Source organism: Lipotes vexillifer, unplaced genomic scaffold (assembly GCF_000442215.2).
Source record: "Lipotes vexillifer unplaced genomic scaffold, Lipotes_vexillifer_v1.1 scaffold1103, whole genome shotgun sequence".
Taxonomy (NCBI): domain Eukaryota; kingdom Metazoa; phylum Chordata; class Mammalia; order Artiodactyla; family Lipotidae; genus Lipotes; species Lipotes vexillifer.
In genome coordinates this window covers 970,856-985,537 of record NW_006775759.1, presented here as the reverse complement: position 1 = coordinate 985,537, position 14,682 = coordinate 970,856, and the positions used below count along the sequence as shown (strand labels likewise).

The 14,682-nt window shown below is 38.1% G+C and overlaps 1 protein-coding gene across 1 annotated transcript in view; it reads right to left on the bottom strand.

Annotated features, from left to right (window-relative positions):
• Positions 1-6,881: 6,881 nt before the first annotated feature.
• TMPRSS11F (transmembrane serine protease 11F) overlaps positions 6,882-14,682 on the bottom strand; it is a 16,800-nt gene continuing 8,999 nt past the window's right edge. The window contains 4 exon segments of the mRNA XM_007472242.1: positions 6,882-7,040; positions 11,427-11,569; positions 12,794-12,879; positions 12,881-13,051. Coding sequence (XP_007472304.1) covers positions 6,882-7,040; positions 11,427-11,569; positions 12,794-12,879; positions 12,881-13,051 — 559 coding nt within the window.

Genomic DNA, 14,682 nt, shown 5'->3' with positions numbered 1-14,682 from the left:
TAGTGTCCCATCTTACAGTTAGGTCTCTAATTCATTTTGAGTTTATTTTTGCGTATGGTGTTAGGGTATGTTCTAATTTCGTTCTTTTACATGTAGCCATCCAGTTCTCCCAGCACCACTTAGTGAAGAGACTGTCTTTGTCTTTTCTCCATTGTATATCCTTGCCTCCTTTGTCATAGATTAGTTGACCATAGGTGCATGGGCTTATCTCTGGGCTTTCTATCCTGTTCCATTGATTTATATTTCTGTTTTTGTGCCAGTACCATATTGTCTTGATTACTGTAGCTTTGTAGTATAGTCTGAAGTCTGGGAGCCTGATTCCTCCAGCTACATTTTTTCCCCTCAAGACTGCTTTGGCTATTCGGAGTCTTTTGTCTCTCCATACAGATTTTAAGATTTTTTGTTCTAGTTCTGTAAGAAATGCCATTGGTAATTTGATAGGGATTGCATTGAATCTGTAGATTGCTTTGGGTAGTATAGTCATTTTCCCAATATTGATTCTTCCAATCCAAGAACATGGTATATCTCTCCATCTGTTGGTATCATCTTCAATTTCTTTCATCAGTGTCTTATAGTTTTCTGCATACAGGTCTTTTGTCTCCCTAGGTAGGTTTATTCCTAGGTATTTTATTTTTTTTGTTGCAATGGTAAATGAGAGTGTTTCCTTAATTTCTCTTTCAGATTTTTCATCATTAGTGTATAGGAATGCAAGATATTTCTGGGCATTAACTTTGTATACTACAACTTTACCAAATTCATTGATTAGCTCTAGTAGTTTTCTGGTGGCATCTTCAGGATTATCTATGTATAGTATCATGTCATGTGCAAACAGTGACAGTTTTACTTCTTCTTTTCCAGTTTGGATTCTTTTATTCCTTTTTCTTCTCTGATTGCCGTGGCTAGGACTTCCAAAACTGTGTTGAATAATATTGGTGAGGGTGGACTTCCTTGTCTCCTTCCTGATCTTAAAGGAAATGCTTTCAGTTTTTCACCATTGAGAATGGTGTTTGCTGTGGGTTTGTCATATATGGCCTTTATTATGTTGAGGTAGTTTCCCTCTATGCCCACTCTCTGGAGAGTTTTTATCATAAATGGGTGTTGAGTTTGTCAAAAGCTTTTTCTGCATCTATTGAGATGATCATATGGTTTTTCTTCTTCAATTTGTTAATATGGTGTATCACATTGATTGATTTGCATGTATTGAAGAATCCTTGCATCCCTCGGATAAATCCCACTTGATCATGGTATATGATCATTTTAATGTGTTGTTGTATTCTGTTTGCTTGTATTTTGTTGAGGATTTTTGCATCTATCTTCATCAGTGATACTGGTCTGTAATTTTTTTTTTTGTAGTATCTTTGTCTGGTTTTGGTATCAGGGTGATGGTGGCCTCATAGAATGAGTTTGGGAGTGTTCCTTCCCATGCAACTTTTTGGAGGAGTTTGAGAAGGATGGGTGTTAGCTCTTCTCTAAATATTTGATAGAATTCACCTGTGAAGCCATTGGGTCCTGGACTTTTGTTTGTTGGAAGAATTTTTTTTTTTAACATCTTTATTGGGGTATAATTGCTTTACAATGGTGTGTTAGTTTCTGCTTTATAACAGAGTGAATCAGTTATACATATACATATGTTCCCATATCTCTGTTGGAAGAATTTTAATCACAGTTTCAATTTCATTACTTGTGATTGGTCTGTTCATGTTTTCTATTTCTTCCTGGTTCAGTCTTGGAAGATTATACCTTTCTAAGAATCTGTCCATTTCTTCTTCTTTTCCAGTTTGGATTCCTCTTATTTCTTTTTCTTCTTTGTTGTAGAGCTCATTTGGTGGTGCTGAATTCTCTTAGCTTTTGCTTGTCTGCAAAGTTTTTGATTTCTCCATCGAATCTGAATGACATCCTTGCCAGGTAGAGTAATCTTGGTTGTAGTTTCTTCCTTTTCATCACTTTAAATATACTGTACTATCCCCTTCTGACTTGTAGATTTTCTGCTGAGAAATCAGCTGTTAACCTTATGGGAGTTCCCTTGTATGTTATTTGTCATTTTTTCCTTGTTGCTTTTAATAATTTTTCTTTGTCTTTAATTTTTGTCACTTTGATTACTGTGTGTCTCGGTGTGTTTCTCCTTGGCTTTATCCTGCCTGGGACTCTCTGCCCTTCCTGGACTTGGGTGGCTATTTTCTTTCCCAAGTTAGGGAAATTTTCAACTATAATCTCTTCAAATATTTTCTCAGCTCCTTTCTCTCTCTCTCTTCTCCTTCTGGGACCCCTACAGTGCGAATGTTGGTACGTTTGATTTTGTCCCAGAGGTCTCTTAGGCTGTCTTCATTTCTTTTCATTCTTTTTTCTTTATTCTGTTCTGCAGCAATGACTTCTACCATTCCATCTTGCAGGTCACTTATCCATTTTTCTGCCTCAGTTATTCTACTATGGATTCCTTCTAGTGTGCTGTTCATTTCAGTTATTGTATTGTTCATCTCTGTTTGTTTGTTCTTTAATTCTTCTAGGTCTTTGTTAAACATTTCTTGCATCTTCTCGATCTTTGCCTCTATTGTTTTTTCAAGGTCCTGGATCATCTTCACTACAATTATTCTGAATTCTTTTTCTGGAAACCTGCCTGTCTCTACTGCATTTAGTTGTTTTTCTGGAGTTTTATGTTGTTTCTTCATCTGGTACATAGTCCTCTGCCTTTTCATTTTGTCTGTCTTTCTGTGAATATGGGTTTCATTCCACAGGCTGCAGTGTTGTAGTTCTTCTTGCTTCTGCTGTCTGCCCTCTGGTGGATTAGGCTGTCTAAGAGGCTTGTGCAGGCTTCCTGATGGGAGGGACTGGTGGTGGGTAGATCTGGGTGTTGCTCTGGTGGGCAGAGCTCAATAAAACTTTAATCTGCTTGTCTGCTCTTGGGTGGGGCTGAATCCCATCCCTGTTGGTTGTTTGGCCTGAGGTGACCCAGCATAGGTGGGGCTAATGGTGGACTTGGGGAGGGCTTAGGTCAAGGAGTACTTCCCAGATCTTCTGCTGCCAATGTCCTTGTCCCTGCAGTGAGCCACAGCTGCACCCCACCGCCTCTGCAGGAGACTCTCCAACACTAGCAGGTAGGTCTGGACGAGTCTCCTATGGGGTCACTGCTCCTTCCCCCTAGGTCCTGATGTGCACACTACTTTGTGTGTGCCCTCCAGGAGTCGAGTCTCTGTTTCCCCCAGTCCTGTCAAAGTCCTGCAATCAAATCCCACTAGCCTTCAAAGATTGATTCTCTGGGAATTCCTTCTCCCGTTGCTGCATCCCCAGGTTGGGAAGCCTGATATGGGGCTCAGAACCTTCACTCCAGTTGTTGGACTTCTGTGGTATAATTGTTCTCCAGCTTTTGAGTCACTCACCCAGCAGTTATGGGATTTGGTTTTATTGTGATTGTGCTCCTCCTACTGTCTCATTGTGGCTTCTCCTTTGTCCTTGAATGTGGGGTATCTTTTTTGGTGAGTTCCAGTGTCTTCCTGTTGATGATTGTTTAGCAGCTAGTTGTGATTCCAGTGCTCTCACAAGAGGGAGTGAGTGCACATCCTTCTCTGCCATCTTGAACCAATATCTTTAATATTGTTCTTTAATTTTTTATTTTAAAAGTCAAAGAATTTCTCAAAGGACATTAAAATCATTATTTTTTGACATTTTAATTGTATTTATGAATTTCAGAAGGGGGGGTTAAAATATAATACTTATACAGCATATATTTCTTCTGTTTTCAGTGTATCAACTAAATGTATAATTTAGAAAGATCTAAACTGGGATGAGGGTGACAAAACACTTTCTTACTTGCTCCATCTTTCCATGCCTGCAAACTTACACAATTTTACCTCAGACTCTATGTTTTTCCTCCCTTTCTCTGTAATTATATCATTTTCACATTAAATTTTCCAATTAAAATCCAACATGTTAAACTTTTTTTTTTTGCGGTACGCGGGCCTCTCGCTGCTGTGGCCTCTCCCGTCGCAGAGCAACAGGCTCCGGACGTGCAGGATCAGCGGCCATGGCTCACAGGCCCAGCCGCTCCGCGGCATGTGGGATCTTCCCAGACCGAGGCATGAACCTGTGTCCCCTACATCGGCAGGCGGACTCTCAACCACTGCACCACCAGGGAAGCCCTGACCTGTCTTTTAAAATGAGTCAATTTGTAGAGTTTTTTTCCCTATGAAAAGATATATCATTATAGCATTCACAGCATAAGAGACAAAACCCAGGTGTTTTTTTTTAGCCACAATATATATGTAAAATTCACCAAGCAATAATACTGACAAATAAAAATGCTAACACTAAAAAAAAAAAGGCACCTTCTTTATAATCTTAATGCATTTGCAGCATCATCTGTACTGATATCAGTTTGCAATAATATACTTTTCATTTTTTGAGCAGGTTTTAAATATTTGACTTTTCAACTTTATTATTCAACAGGAAAGCCTCACAATACCATGAGATAAATAGCTTAATGTCCCTTATGGTAGATGGAAAATATGAGTCAAAAGTTATCGCATGATTCCCATAACACCACTCAATAAGTCAGGTTCAAACTAGAAATAGGATACATAAATCCTATTTTAAAATCTACTTTTCCATTTCTTAGATTTTCCTGTAGCCTTTTACATTTCTCATTTGTGTTAAAATGTCATTGAGTTGAATTAAACTAATCATATAATTATTTAAATAAGTATATAGTTTCACAGACATTTGCAAAAAGTTATCACAGTCTTCTGAAATAATAGAGGTACACAAAAGCACATATCCATTCTTATAGAAATTAATTAGTAGAAAATAATTTTTTTGTAGACAGATTTGTTTTCTTGTTTTTACCAAATGATGCATTAGGCTTTAACATAAAAAAAGATATATCATCAGTCAAACACATCTTGAATATGCTAAATATTCTCCAGAAAGCTTTGGCTGTTTCTCTACGTACAAAAGGAAGCATAAGAATTTAAATTTTTACTCTGTTTTTCCTATTGATATTTAATTGTTAGTAGTCATCAACTCAAAAATTTGGTGACCTTTTCTTTTCAAAAGTGTGTATGATGACCCTTTCATGTTTATTATATCTTAATATTGATATTAAATAATAACTAAGAGTTTTTTAGTTATATTTATCTTGTTTGCATATACTACATATAACACATATACATGTAAATTAAAAGTTTTAGTTATTAAAGAAACTAAGAGGCTAAATTTTTCTCCAGGAAATCAGAGCAACAAGTCTAGTGTTTGAGGTCTTACATTTGAGACCTGGATGTGAAAACAGCTGCATCTGTAGTCACAACCCTGGTGACAGATGACCTTGTATCCTATGACTACTTGTGTATAAGAAGCCTTGGTTCAACATACATTAATGAGACATAAAAAAGTGATTTTGAAAACCTAGTAATTTACTAATTTTTTTTACAATGTAATTTTAAGTATTCTGAAATCAAGTACATGATTTTAAAGAAGAAAGATACAGTTTTTAAAAAGTATATTGTTTTATTGAGTCCTAAACAAATGAATAATAGTTGATGGCAGCTAGTCTATATTGAGAGCCTGCTGTGTACAGACACTGTTCCAAGTAATTTACTTGTAAGCATGCATTTAATCCTCATGATGATCTGAGGTAGGTACTATTTTTATTCTCACTGCAGAAATGAAAGAACTAATGCACAGAGATGTTAAGGACACAACTTATACGTGGCAAAGCCAATGTTCAAGCTCAGGCAGCCTGGTGCCAAAGCCTGTGCTCTCCACCCTTAGACCTGGGGCTGGTTTAAGCCCCAACGTCATTCACTCATTTGACAAATTAAGTTTATTTACATTAAAACTCATAGAGGCATTCCTTTCCATTATAACAAACCTTTATATAATGTATAATATATGCCAGGCACTATCCTAAGTGCTTTGTATAAATCAACTCTCCTAACCTGACATTCTGGTAGGCATCTGACTTGTCAGAGAACTGAAGACTTATAAGAGCACCATATGCTAATGTAGGTATATCTAAATAAATAATTGGAGGTCTCATTCCAACAAAAATCTAGAGTGTTTGTTTTGTTATTAATCATTTGAAACTCAACTCTTCTAGCCTTGGTCCCATTGGTTCCTTTTATCTTCTACCCATGGAAGAGTGTTCCCAAGAGTTGTCTTTATTCTCCTTTTTGGTCTAACTCCAAATGATGCATGGATGGCAAGATGCTGTTAAAGAAGAAATCAGAAATGCTTAGTAACAATACAACATGCATCCTGAAGCTAGTGCTTGTGTGTATAACCCAATGTTAACAGCAAGTTCAGATACATTTAAACATCTTTTAAATGGCAACTCTCGTGGTTAATGATAATGATCTGTATTACTATTTATAAACCCAGGTTAGAGTTCAAATTATATTACAAATCCCACACTTCTCCATTCTAGCCGTTGAATGTCCAGTCATCAGTCCTAGAATGTTGAAGCCCTGAATCCTCAGGGATGATTACTATTTGATATTTTGTTATATGAATCCCAAGTGCTCCAAGTACTGTATGAGGTAAGATTTTGACAGCCCTGGCAGGTCTTCATATCCTGTGGAAAGTGATGTTCCCCATCTTCACTTGGGGGAAACCATTTATAAATATTCATCTGATTAATAAGATCACAGTTTCTCTTGTGAGTGAGGAGTTGGTGCTACTTGTCATTTGCTAAGTCTTCTTCGCTTAAGGTAGAGAAATACTTGTATCACGTGTACACAAAGTCCACCTCATGATATTAGATTGGTCTGACTCTGAAGGACTTCTTGACCTCCAGCACAAGCACTGATTCAAACCACAAGAATATAAATAACACACAATATGCAGGAGTTTTAGCTCTGTGTGCCATGGATAAAATTCATGGTCAGTTCACACTAGATACCAGTCTTTGAGGCAATCCAGCCTTGATACTGACTCACTCTTGTGTAGACCCCAGGTTTTTTGGGAAGAGCACATGATTGTCCCCAACTTACTATACTGACAAGGTACCAGATGTCATGATTATCATAAACCAGAGGTCCACCACAATCTCCCTAGAGAAAAAAATGTATTTAGAATTGTTAACATTTAATTCAATAGGAAGGTCACTGCAGTCATCTCTCTTCCACAGGAAAAATGGAAACTGGTACACAGAACATGCAGCCAAACTAGAGATAGATTATATGATGTTTCTCTCAACTGAGTTAAAATTTTGTGCTAAACTTTAAAGTGAATTGTTTTCTAGAAAGACTAACACTCATTCATATGGAATGGTTACATTATTTCTGGTTCAGCATCCCTAGATTTTTTTGCTAGTTTTATTAGACCCTTTAAGCATGGGGTTTAGTAAGCATTTATCTAAAATATTTAACATGAGGTTGGTATTTGTGCCTAGGTAGAAATTTTCTGTGATCTCTTCTGAATGTCTTAGCTTGACTGTATTTTATGGACCTAATCTTGATCTCCTTTTCTGTTACTCACCTAGTTCTAATTTATGTTTGCTTTCTGAATTTTATATAGATTAAATCTCTTAAATCTCTTTTGGATCAAGGAAGATTAAGTAAATAAACAGTTGTAAGTGTAGAGGTTAAAATTGTAGTCTCAGTAGTTGAACTGCCCAAGTTTCAGGTCTAGTTCTATTAATTACTGGTTGTGTGACCTGAGGTAAGACACACAGGGTAACCTCTCTGTGCCTCTTCCACCTCCTTCATTTATTTTTTCTTTTATCAGCTATTTATTGAATTCCTATTATGTGTCCCAGGCATTCTGATGGACATTGAGGATAAAACGATGACCAAAAATGAATAGTCCCTATGCTCATAGAGCTTGACATTTAGGTTAAAAAACCCACAATATTAAATAAGCCTACAAATATGCAAAATGACAACTGTGATAAGTGCTATGGAAACATACAATGGGGAATTCGACTAGTCAGGGAGGAAAGGGATGTTTGCCTTGATGAGATGTAATTGAGCTGATATCTAAAGGAAGAGGAGTAAATCATGAAAAGAAAGGTGTGGATAAAATGTGTTCTAGACAGAGGGAACAGCATGACAAATGCTCTGGGCATGAAGGAGCCTGGCATATGCAAAGGCCTGTAGAAAGGGGGACTGGAGAGAAGACAGCAAGGGGGCAAGTGGTACATAATGAGGCCATAGAGGTAAGGAGAGACTAGTCTATATGTAGCCCTATGGGTCTTTTACAGATTTTTTTTTGATTTTTTTTTAACATCTTTATTGGAGTATAATTGCTTTACAATGGTATGTTAGTTTCAGCTTCACAACAAAATGAATCAGTTATATATATATATACATATGTTCCCATATCTCTTCCCGCTTGTGTTTCCCTCCCTATCCCACCCCTCCAGGCAGTCACAAAGCACTGAGCTGATCTCCCTGTGCTATGTGACTGCTTCCCACTAGCTATCTACCTTACATTTGGTAATGTATATATGTCCATGCCTCTCTCTCACTTTGTCACAGTTTACCCTTCCCCCTCCCCATATCCTCAAGTCCATTCTCTAGTAAGTCTCTGTTTGATTTTTATCATAAGATAAAAGCAAAGGTAAGCCACTGAAGTTTCAAGTGTTTTAAGGAGGGGGTTGACATGATCAGATTACATCTTGTTAGAAACTGTCCTGGCATTCATTTGACTAATGCACTAAAGGAGCATAAGAATGAATATAAGGGAGATAAACTAGATGGTTAATGTGGTTGGGGGTTGGAGGGAAGGGAAGGGGAGGAGAGAGAGGTTGAGAGAAGAGAGAAAGGCAAGAGATGGTGGAGAGAGATTTAAGGAGGTAAAACCCATGGGATTAGGTAATCAATTGGATATGGGATAAAGAGAGAAAATAGAATGATTTCTAGACTCTGGCTTATTTAACATAATGAAAGGGAATTCCATTCATAGAGATACAAAACATAGGAAGAAGATCAGGTGGGGAGGGGAATAAGAACAGAATCAGGTACAACATTTGAATCTGAGATGCCTTTGAAACATCCAACTGGAGCTGCCAAGTAGGAATAGAATATATGTCTGGAGATCAAAAGGGAGGTTAGGACTAAAAGTATAAATGTATGAAACATCAACAAAAAAATGATAATTGAAGGTATGAAAGAGAATTAGATTCTCTGGGGAGAAAGTATAGAGTGAAAAAAGAAACAGGCATAGGATAGATTAACATGTATTAGATGGGATTAAGAGAATGAGTCTGAAAAGGAGACAGAGAAGGAGCAGACAGATGTAGGATGAAAATCATTACAAGCCAAGGGAAGATGATATTTCAAGAAAGAGGGAGTGGTAAGCATTATTAAATGCTGTTAAGAGGTTAAAAAAAAAAGAACAAAAAATTTGTATAATGTCATTCGTGGTTCATTGAAAACATCAGGAAGAGAGATTTTGATGAAGTAATAGGGCAGAAACCATATTGAAATGGTTTGAGGAGTTAGTGGGAGGTGAGGAAATTGAGACCATGGGTAGAGACATTTTCACAAATATTTGGTGGTAAAGAGATAATATGAGAAGCTAGCTGGAGGCATTATGGGTCAAAAAAGAATTGGCTATTTCTTTTTTTCCCTAACTTAAGAGAACTGAATAGAGAAGGATCTAGTTTCAAGAGAAATGTTGAGTCTGAAAAGAGAGAGAGAGGACATAATTGCCAGTGTAAACTTCCCCAGAGGCCAGCAAGAAGAAGAAATGGAGCAAAGGAGAAGGGACCAGCCTTAGCGAAGAGGCAGCTTCTCTGTTGTGATCTAAGCTGAAGGTGGATGACAAGGGTCCAGATGAAGGCATGTCTGTATGCTTAGTGCTGGGAAGATGAGGAAACTCCCCTCTTTTGACTTATATTTTTCTTTGAAAATTGGGAAACAAAATCGTCAGTTGAGAATAAACACGCAGGAGAAACTGAAAGTTAAGGAAAGTAGAAAATGGTGGAAGAATCAGAGAAAGGTAGATTTAGAAAAAAACAAACTAACAAAAAGAGTAAGGTTGTCAGTTTTGTTATCTGGAACCTATAGTGGAACCATGGGTTCTCTTGTATTTTTTCCAGAAGCATTTGACTTTCCAGATACAGGCAGAGAGAGAGAGAGACTAAATAATTGAGTTCTTCCAGGTTTGAGACTTTGTCAGACAGAAATACTGGGAAGAGAGAGCATCAGATGGGCTTAGGGTATTAGCAAAAGTGTTTAAAAAATGATCACAGGGACTTCCCTGGCGGTCCAGTGGTTAAGACTCCATGCTTCCACTGCAGGGAGCAGGGGTTTGATCCCTGGTGGGGGAACTAAGATCCCACATGACGCAAGGCGTGGCCAAAAAAAAAAGATCACAGTGAAATCTAAATTGGACAAGTGGATGGTAGAAGAAAGGAAAGGATTAATGGAATGTGAAATAGCAGAGAAACTGTGCTCTACAGGTCTCTATGAAATTGAAGAAGGATGATATTCAGCCAACAAAATATTTGTGCCAGGCACTGTTTTAGGTGTTGGTAATACAGCAGTAAAATAAAATAGATGCTCTAAAATGTGTGCCTTCATGGAGCTCACATTCTAGGTTAGTGAAAGAGACAGATAATAAGCCAGTTAAATAAAATATGTTGTGTGCTGAATGGTGCAAGAGCTAAAGATAAAAATAAAACAGAGAAGGGACACAAAGAATATATGTGTAAGTTGTGTATGTTGGGGGTTGAGGGTTGGAAGGTTGGGGTGTAACAGTGTGGCCAAAGAAACAGAAGTAGTTGAAAAGCAGGCAGAAGGATTGAGGATTGTTGTTAAATAGGATGACTTGGGGATTTAGTGTTGCTGGAAATGGAATAGTTTTTGGTGACAAAGCTCAAGGTGTGACCCTAAGAATAGGTGACTGAGGAGGAGTGAAGATCACTGGAGGTTAGGAGATCTAGGAACTAAGAATCCAGTGTTTAAATGAGTTGACGTTAATATTGCAGGCCTTGGGATGGAGACGAAATCTGTTTCAGGTGTCAGTCATGAAAGAATGAAAGGGACAAAGAGAGATTTGGAGGTGGGGGAATAAAAACAAGATGCATGAGAGATGATGATAGAGCTGAATAAAGTGGTCTTCAGAGGAGAGGTTTCTCTGTCTTTTGATTCCAAATTTGTTTAAGAAAATAACAATAGAGCATAAGAGATATTGTGTGAACCAGAAATTTGGAGCAATAGACTTTAATTTCCTAATTTGTAAAATAGGGATAATTATAGTAATGCTTCAATCTCATTATATTAAACGAAATAATGTATAGAAAGTGCTTAGCATTGTTTTGGCATAGTAAATACTCAGTGCAATCATTTTTGTTATCATGTCTATTTAAGCAAACTGAGTCTTTGGTAAAATTCATGTCATTTTTTTCTCCCAGGTAAAGTATATGCCCAAATTAGAAATAGTTAATGGAAACTTTCCTTTTAAAGTTTTGACCTTGCCTCTGGACTTACCTGACATGCATCTACTTTTCCATCCATGAATCCAGCACATAACATTCCTGAAGTTATCAGGCCATCATACACATCCTTTCTGTTACAAACATCAGTGCTTATGGTTTCCACCCTGGCTTGCCGAAGTCTATTTTGTGTAGGTCCTATTACACAAACAAATGTAAAAACGAAAAACATGTTCTTTGAATAGAGCTATATCTAAGACTCAGAAGACACATAAATTGTATATTCCTAGGAGCAAAAGCATTAAGATTGTTTTATTATTTAATTATTGCCTAATTTTATTTTCTGTGTCATAAATGTCTACATGCAAGGAACAATACACATACATGACCCAATATTATATCATATTTGTGGCTCTTCAAGAGTTATTGGAACCCTCAAAACTACATGCAATATTGTGTGTGTATGCCCTTTTTTTTCATGAGAAGAGGGTTCATCACACTGATCTTGTCCAACTTCACATTTTTCCATGTAAGGGAATTGAGTCTCAGAGGAGTTCATTGATTTTCCAAAAGCTACTCAAGAAGAAACCAGGATACAAACTGCACAGGTCTATTTGTCCTACTCTATGTTGTATAGCAGCTGTCCCCAACTTTTTGGCACCAGGGACCGTTTTCGTGGAAGACAGTTTTTCCATGGACCAGTGGGTGTGAACGTTTGTTCAGTTGGTAATGTGAGCAATGGGGGGCAGCAGATGAAGCTTCTCTCACTTGCCCACTGCTCACCTCCTGCTGTGCGGCCCAGATCCTAACAGGCTGCAGACTGCTATCGGGCCACGGCTTGGGGGTTGGGGACCCCTGCATGTTATTTCAGGTGTTTCAAAACATGAGAAACAAAACAAATGCCCAAGATACACCAACAATATGACACCAGCAGAGAGCAAGGCCAGTGGTTAGGAGGAGAGAATACTGCACAACTGACTCTCAAAACATTCACAAAACACTTTCATGTTTATGATCATTATATATCCTCATTAAAATTAGGAAGAATTTAAACCAAAAAAAGTATATGAAGTATATGCTAGCTGGGAGTGTTTACATATGGCAAATATACAATTTGTAATCCTTTACTCCCTTGTACTCCCATAGCATTTTGTTCCTTCTTATAGGATCTAAAACAATCTGTTCTGTTCATCATGTTATTGACCTCTCCCTTTCCTCACCACTGCTCCAATTAATTGTGAACTCTTCAAGTACAGGTATCTGATTCCTTTTACTTTTTAACCCACAGTACCTTGTTCTTCTCAGAGCCATACACATTAGAAACATCCACATTTTAATGAACAGTCTAAAGTGGTATCCCCTAGATGCCTCATTAGATCCCAAGATAAAATTGTACTAAGTAAATTATGTTGAACAGCTCACCATCATTTACAATGGATCCAAACCCTGTGATGAATACACTTGTTTTAGATGGCAAATTTATGGATGAATCTGGGAGGCAAACTCTGAACTACATTTGAAAACTCAACTCAGGTAGCAAGCTGAGCCAAAGCAGTGTCATTTTCATTTGTTTCTCTATGGTAATTTTCATGAAAGGTAATTTTCCTCACACTTCGTTGCACTGCGGGTGGTGTTATAGTTGTGCCAAAAGTAGCAATCCATTGACTTGGGTCTTTATGTCTGCAAAATATAAAGGGTAAAATTTGTGATGCTTCACTGTATCCTTTAAAAAAGATTGAGACCATATTCTCCCCAACTATTGGAATTATGCTCCTGAAAAATCCCTATGGTGAGAGAATTTGCAGTTGATGACCTTATGGAAAAAAGAGTTTAAAATATTGATACAAATGAGAGTATGAAAGCCCTTAAAATATTTTACATACTCTAAAATTAAAGAGAGTACAGTAACTAAATGGAATTCCATGCTATGTTTGGAATAATAATAGTAATGGGTTGTTTCTCCACCCAAGGCCCATACCCTGCCCCAATACTCAAGGGCTAAGCAGCCCTATTCAGTGTCATGTTGTTAGTGCTCCCACCACCTTTGACCTGGCCTAGTCAGTCCCTCTTACTATTTTTGAGGCTCTTCCTTAACACAGATGCTTTTCTCTACCACAAGTTTACATAACAAGCAAATTCTGTCTACTCCTATCATCTCTTTACCTCCCTATTCTAATCTAAAGCCCAGTTCCCTCTTTGTCTAATTATCCCTTTCAAGAATGACTAGAAATATATAGAAACTTGAAATTCTCTATGTAGAAGAAAATTATTTAAAAGGAAATCACACAGAAGAGAATTCAGAAAGGGGATTTCCTTGTTCATGCAGGATTACTGTGTTGGTGAATCATAACTTTTAAGTATAATGAAAAACCTGAAAGATCAGTAGTTTTCAGAGTACTCTGCACTGCCCCAGGGATGAGCAGGCAGAGCCTAGGGGCGGAGGGATTGGGATATGGGGAGGGCTCCTCTCTCATCTGTTTTTGTTTTTTAATTTCCACTTGGTTATGTATATAATTTTTTTTTCTTGTCTGCGTTGGGTCTTCATTGCTGCACATGGGTTTTCTCTAGTTGTGGTGAGCGGGGGCTACCCTTCGCTGCGGTGTGCAGGCTTCTCATTGGGGCAGCTTCTCTTGCTGTAGAGCACAGGCTCTAAGCGTGCAGGCTTCAGTAGTTGCAGCACGTGGGCTCAGTAGTTGAGGCCCGCGAGCCCTAGAGTGTGGGGGCTTCAGTAGTTGTGGTGCACAGGCTCTAGGGCACGCAGGCTTCAGTAGTAGTGGCGTGTGGGCTCAGTGGTTGTAGCTCACAGGCTCTAGAGCGCAGGCTCGGTAGTTGTGGCGCATGGGCTTAGTTGCTCTACGGCATATGGGATCTTCCTGGACCAGGCATCGAACCCGTGTCCTCTGTATTGACAGGCGGATTCTTAACCACTGTGGCACCAGGGAAGTGCCTCTCATGTGTTTTACTTATTTACACTTTAAAGGGAGACTTTATTCAAAGCAGAAATCTTAGGGCTGAAGCATTCATTTGAAAATTAGAATTCTGTAAGCTACAAAGACATATGTTACTTCAGTCCTTAAGGAGATTGTAAGCTAATGGAGTGGAAAAAACAGGAATACCCATCTCTTCATGCATCATCAACCAGAAAGGGAGTCTCCAGTCATAGGCACAGTTCAATATGTTTTGTGGATAAGAACACTAAGACTCACTAAGAAGTTAAATGGCTTGCCCAGGTAAGTCACATATCCACCTGGTTACTGTCAGAGAGAGATGGCCTAGGTCTCATGATATCCTGTCAAGAACTTTTTCCCTAC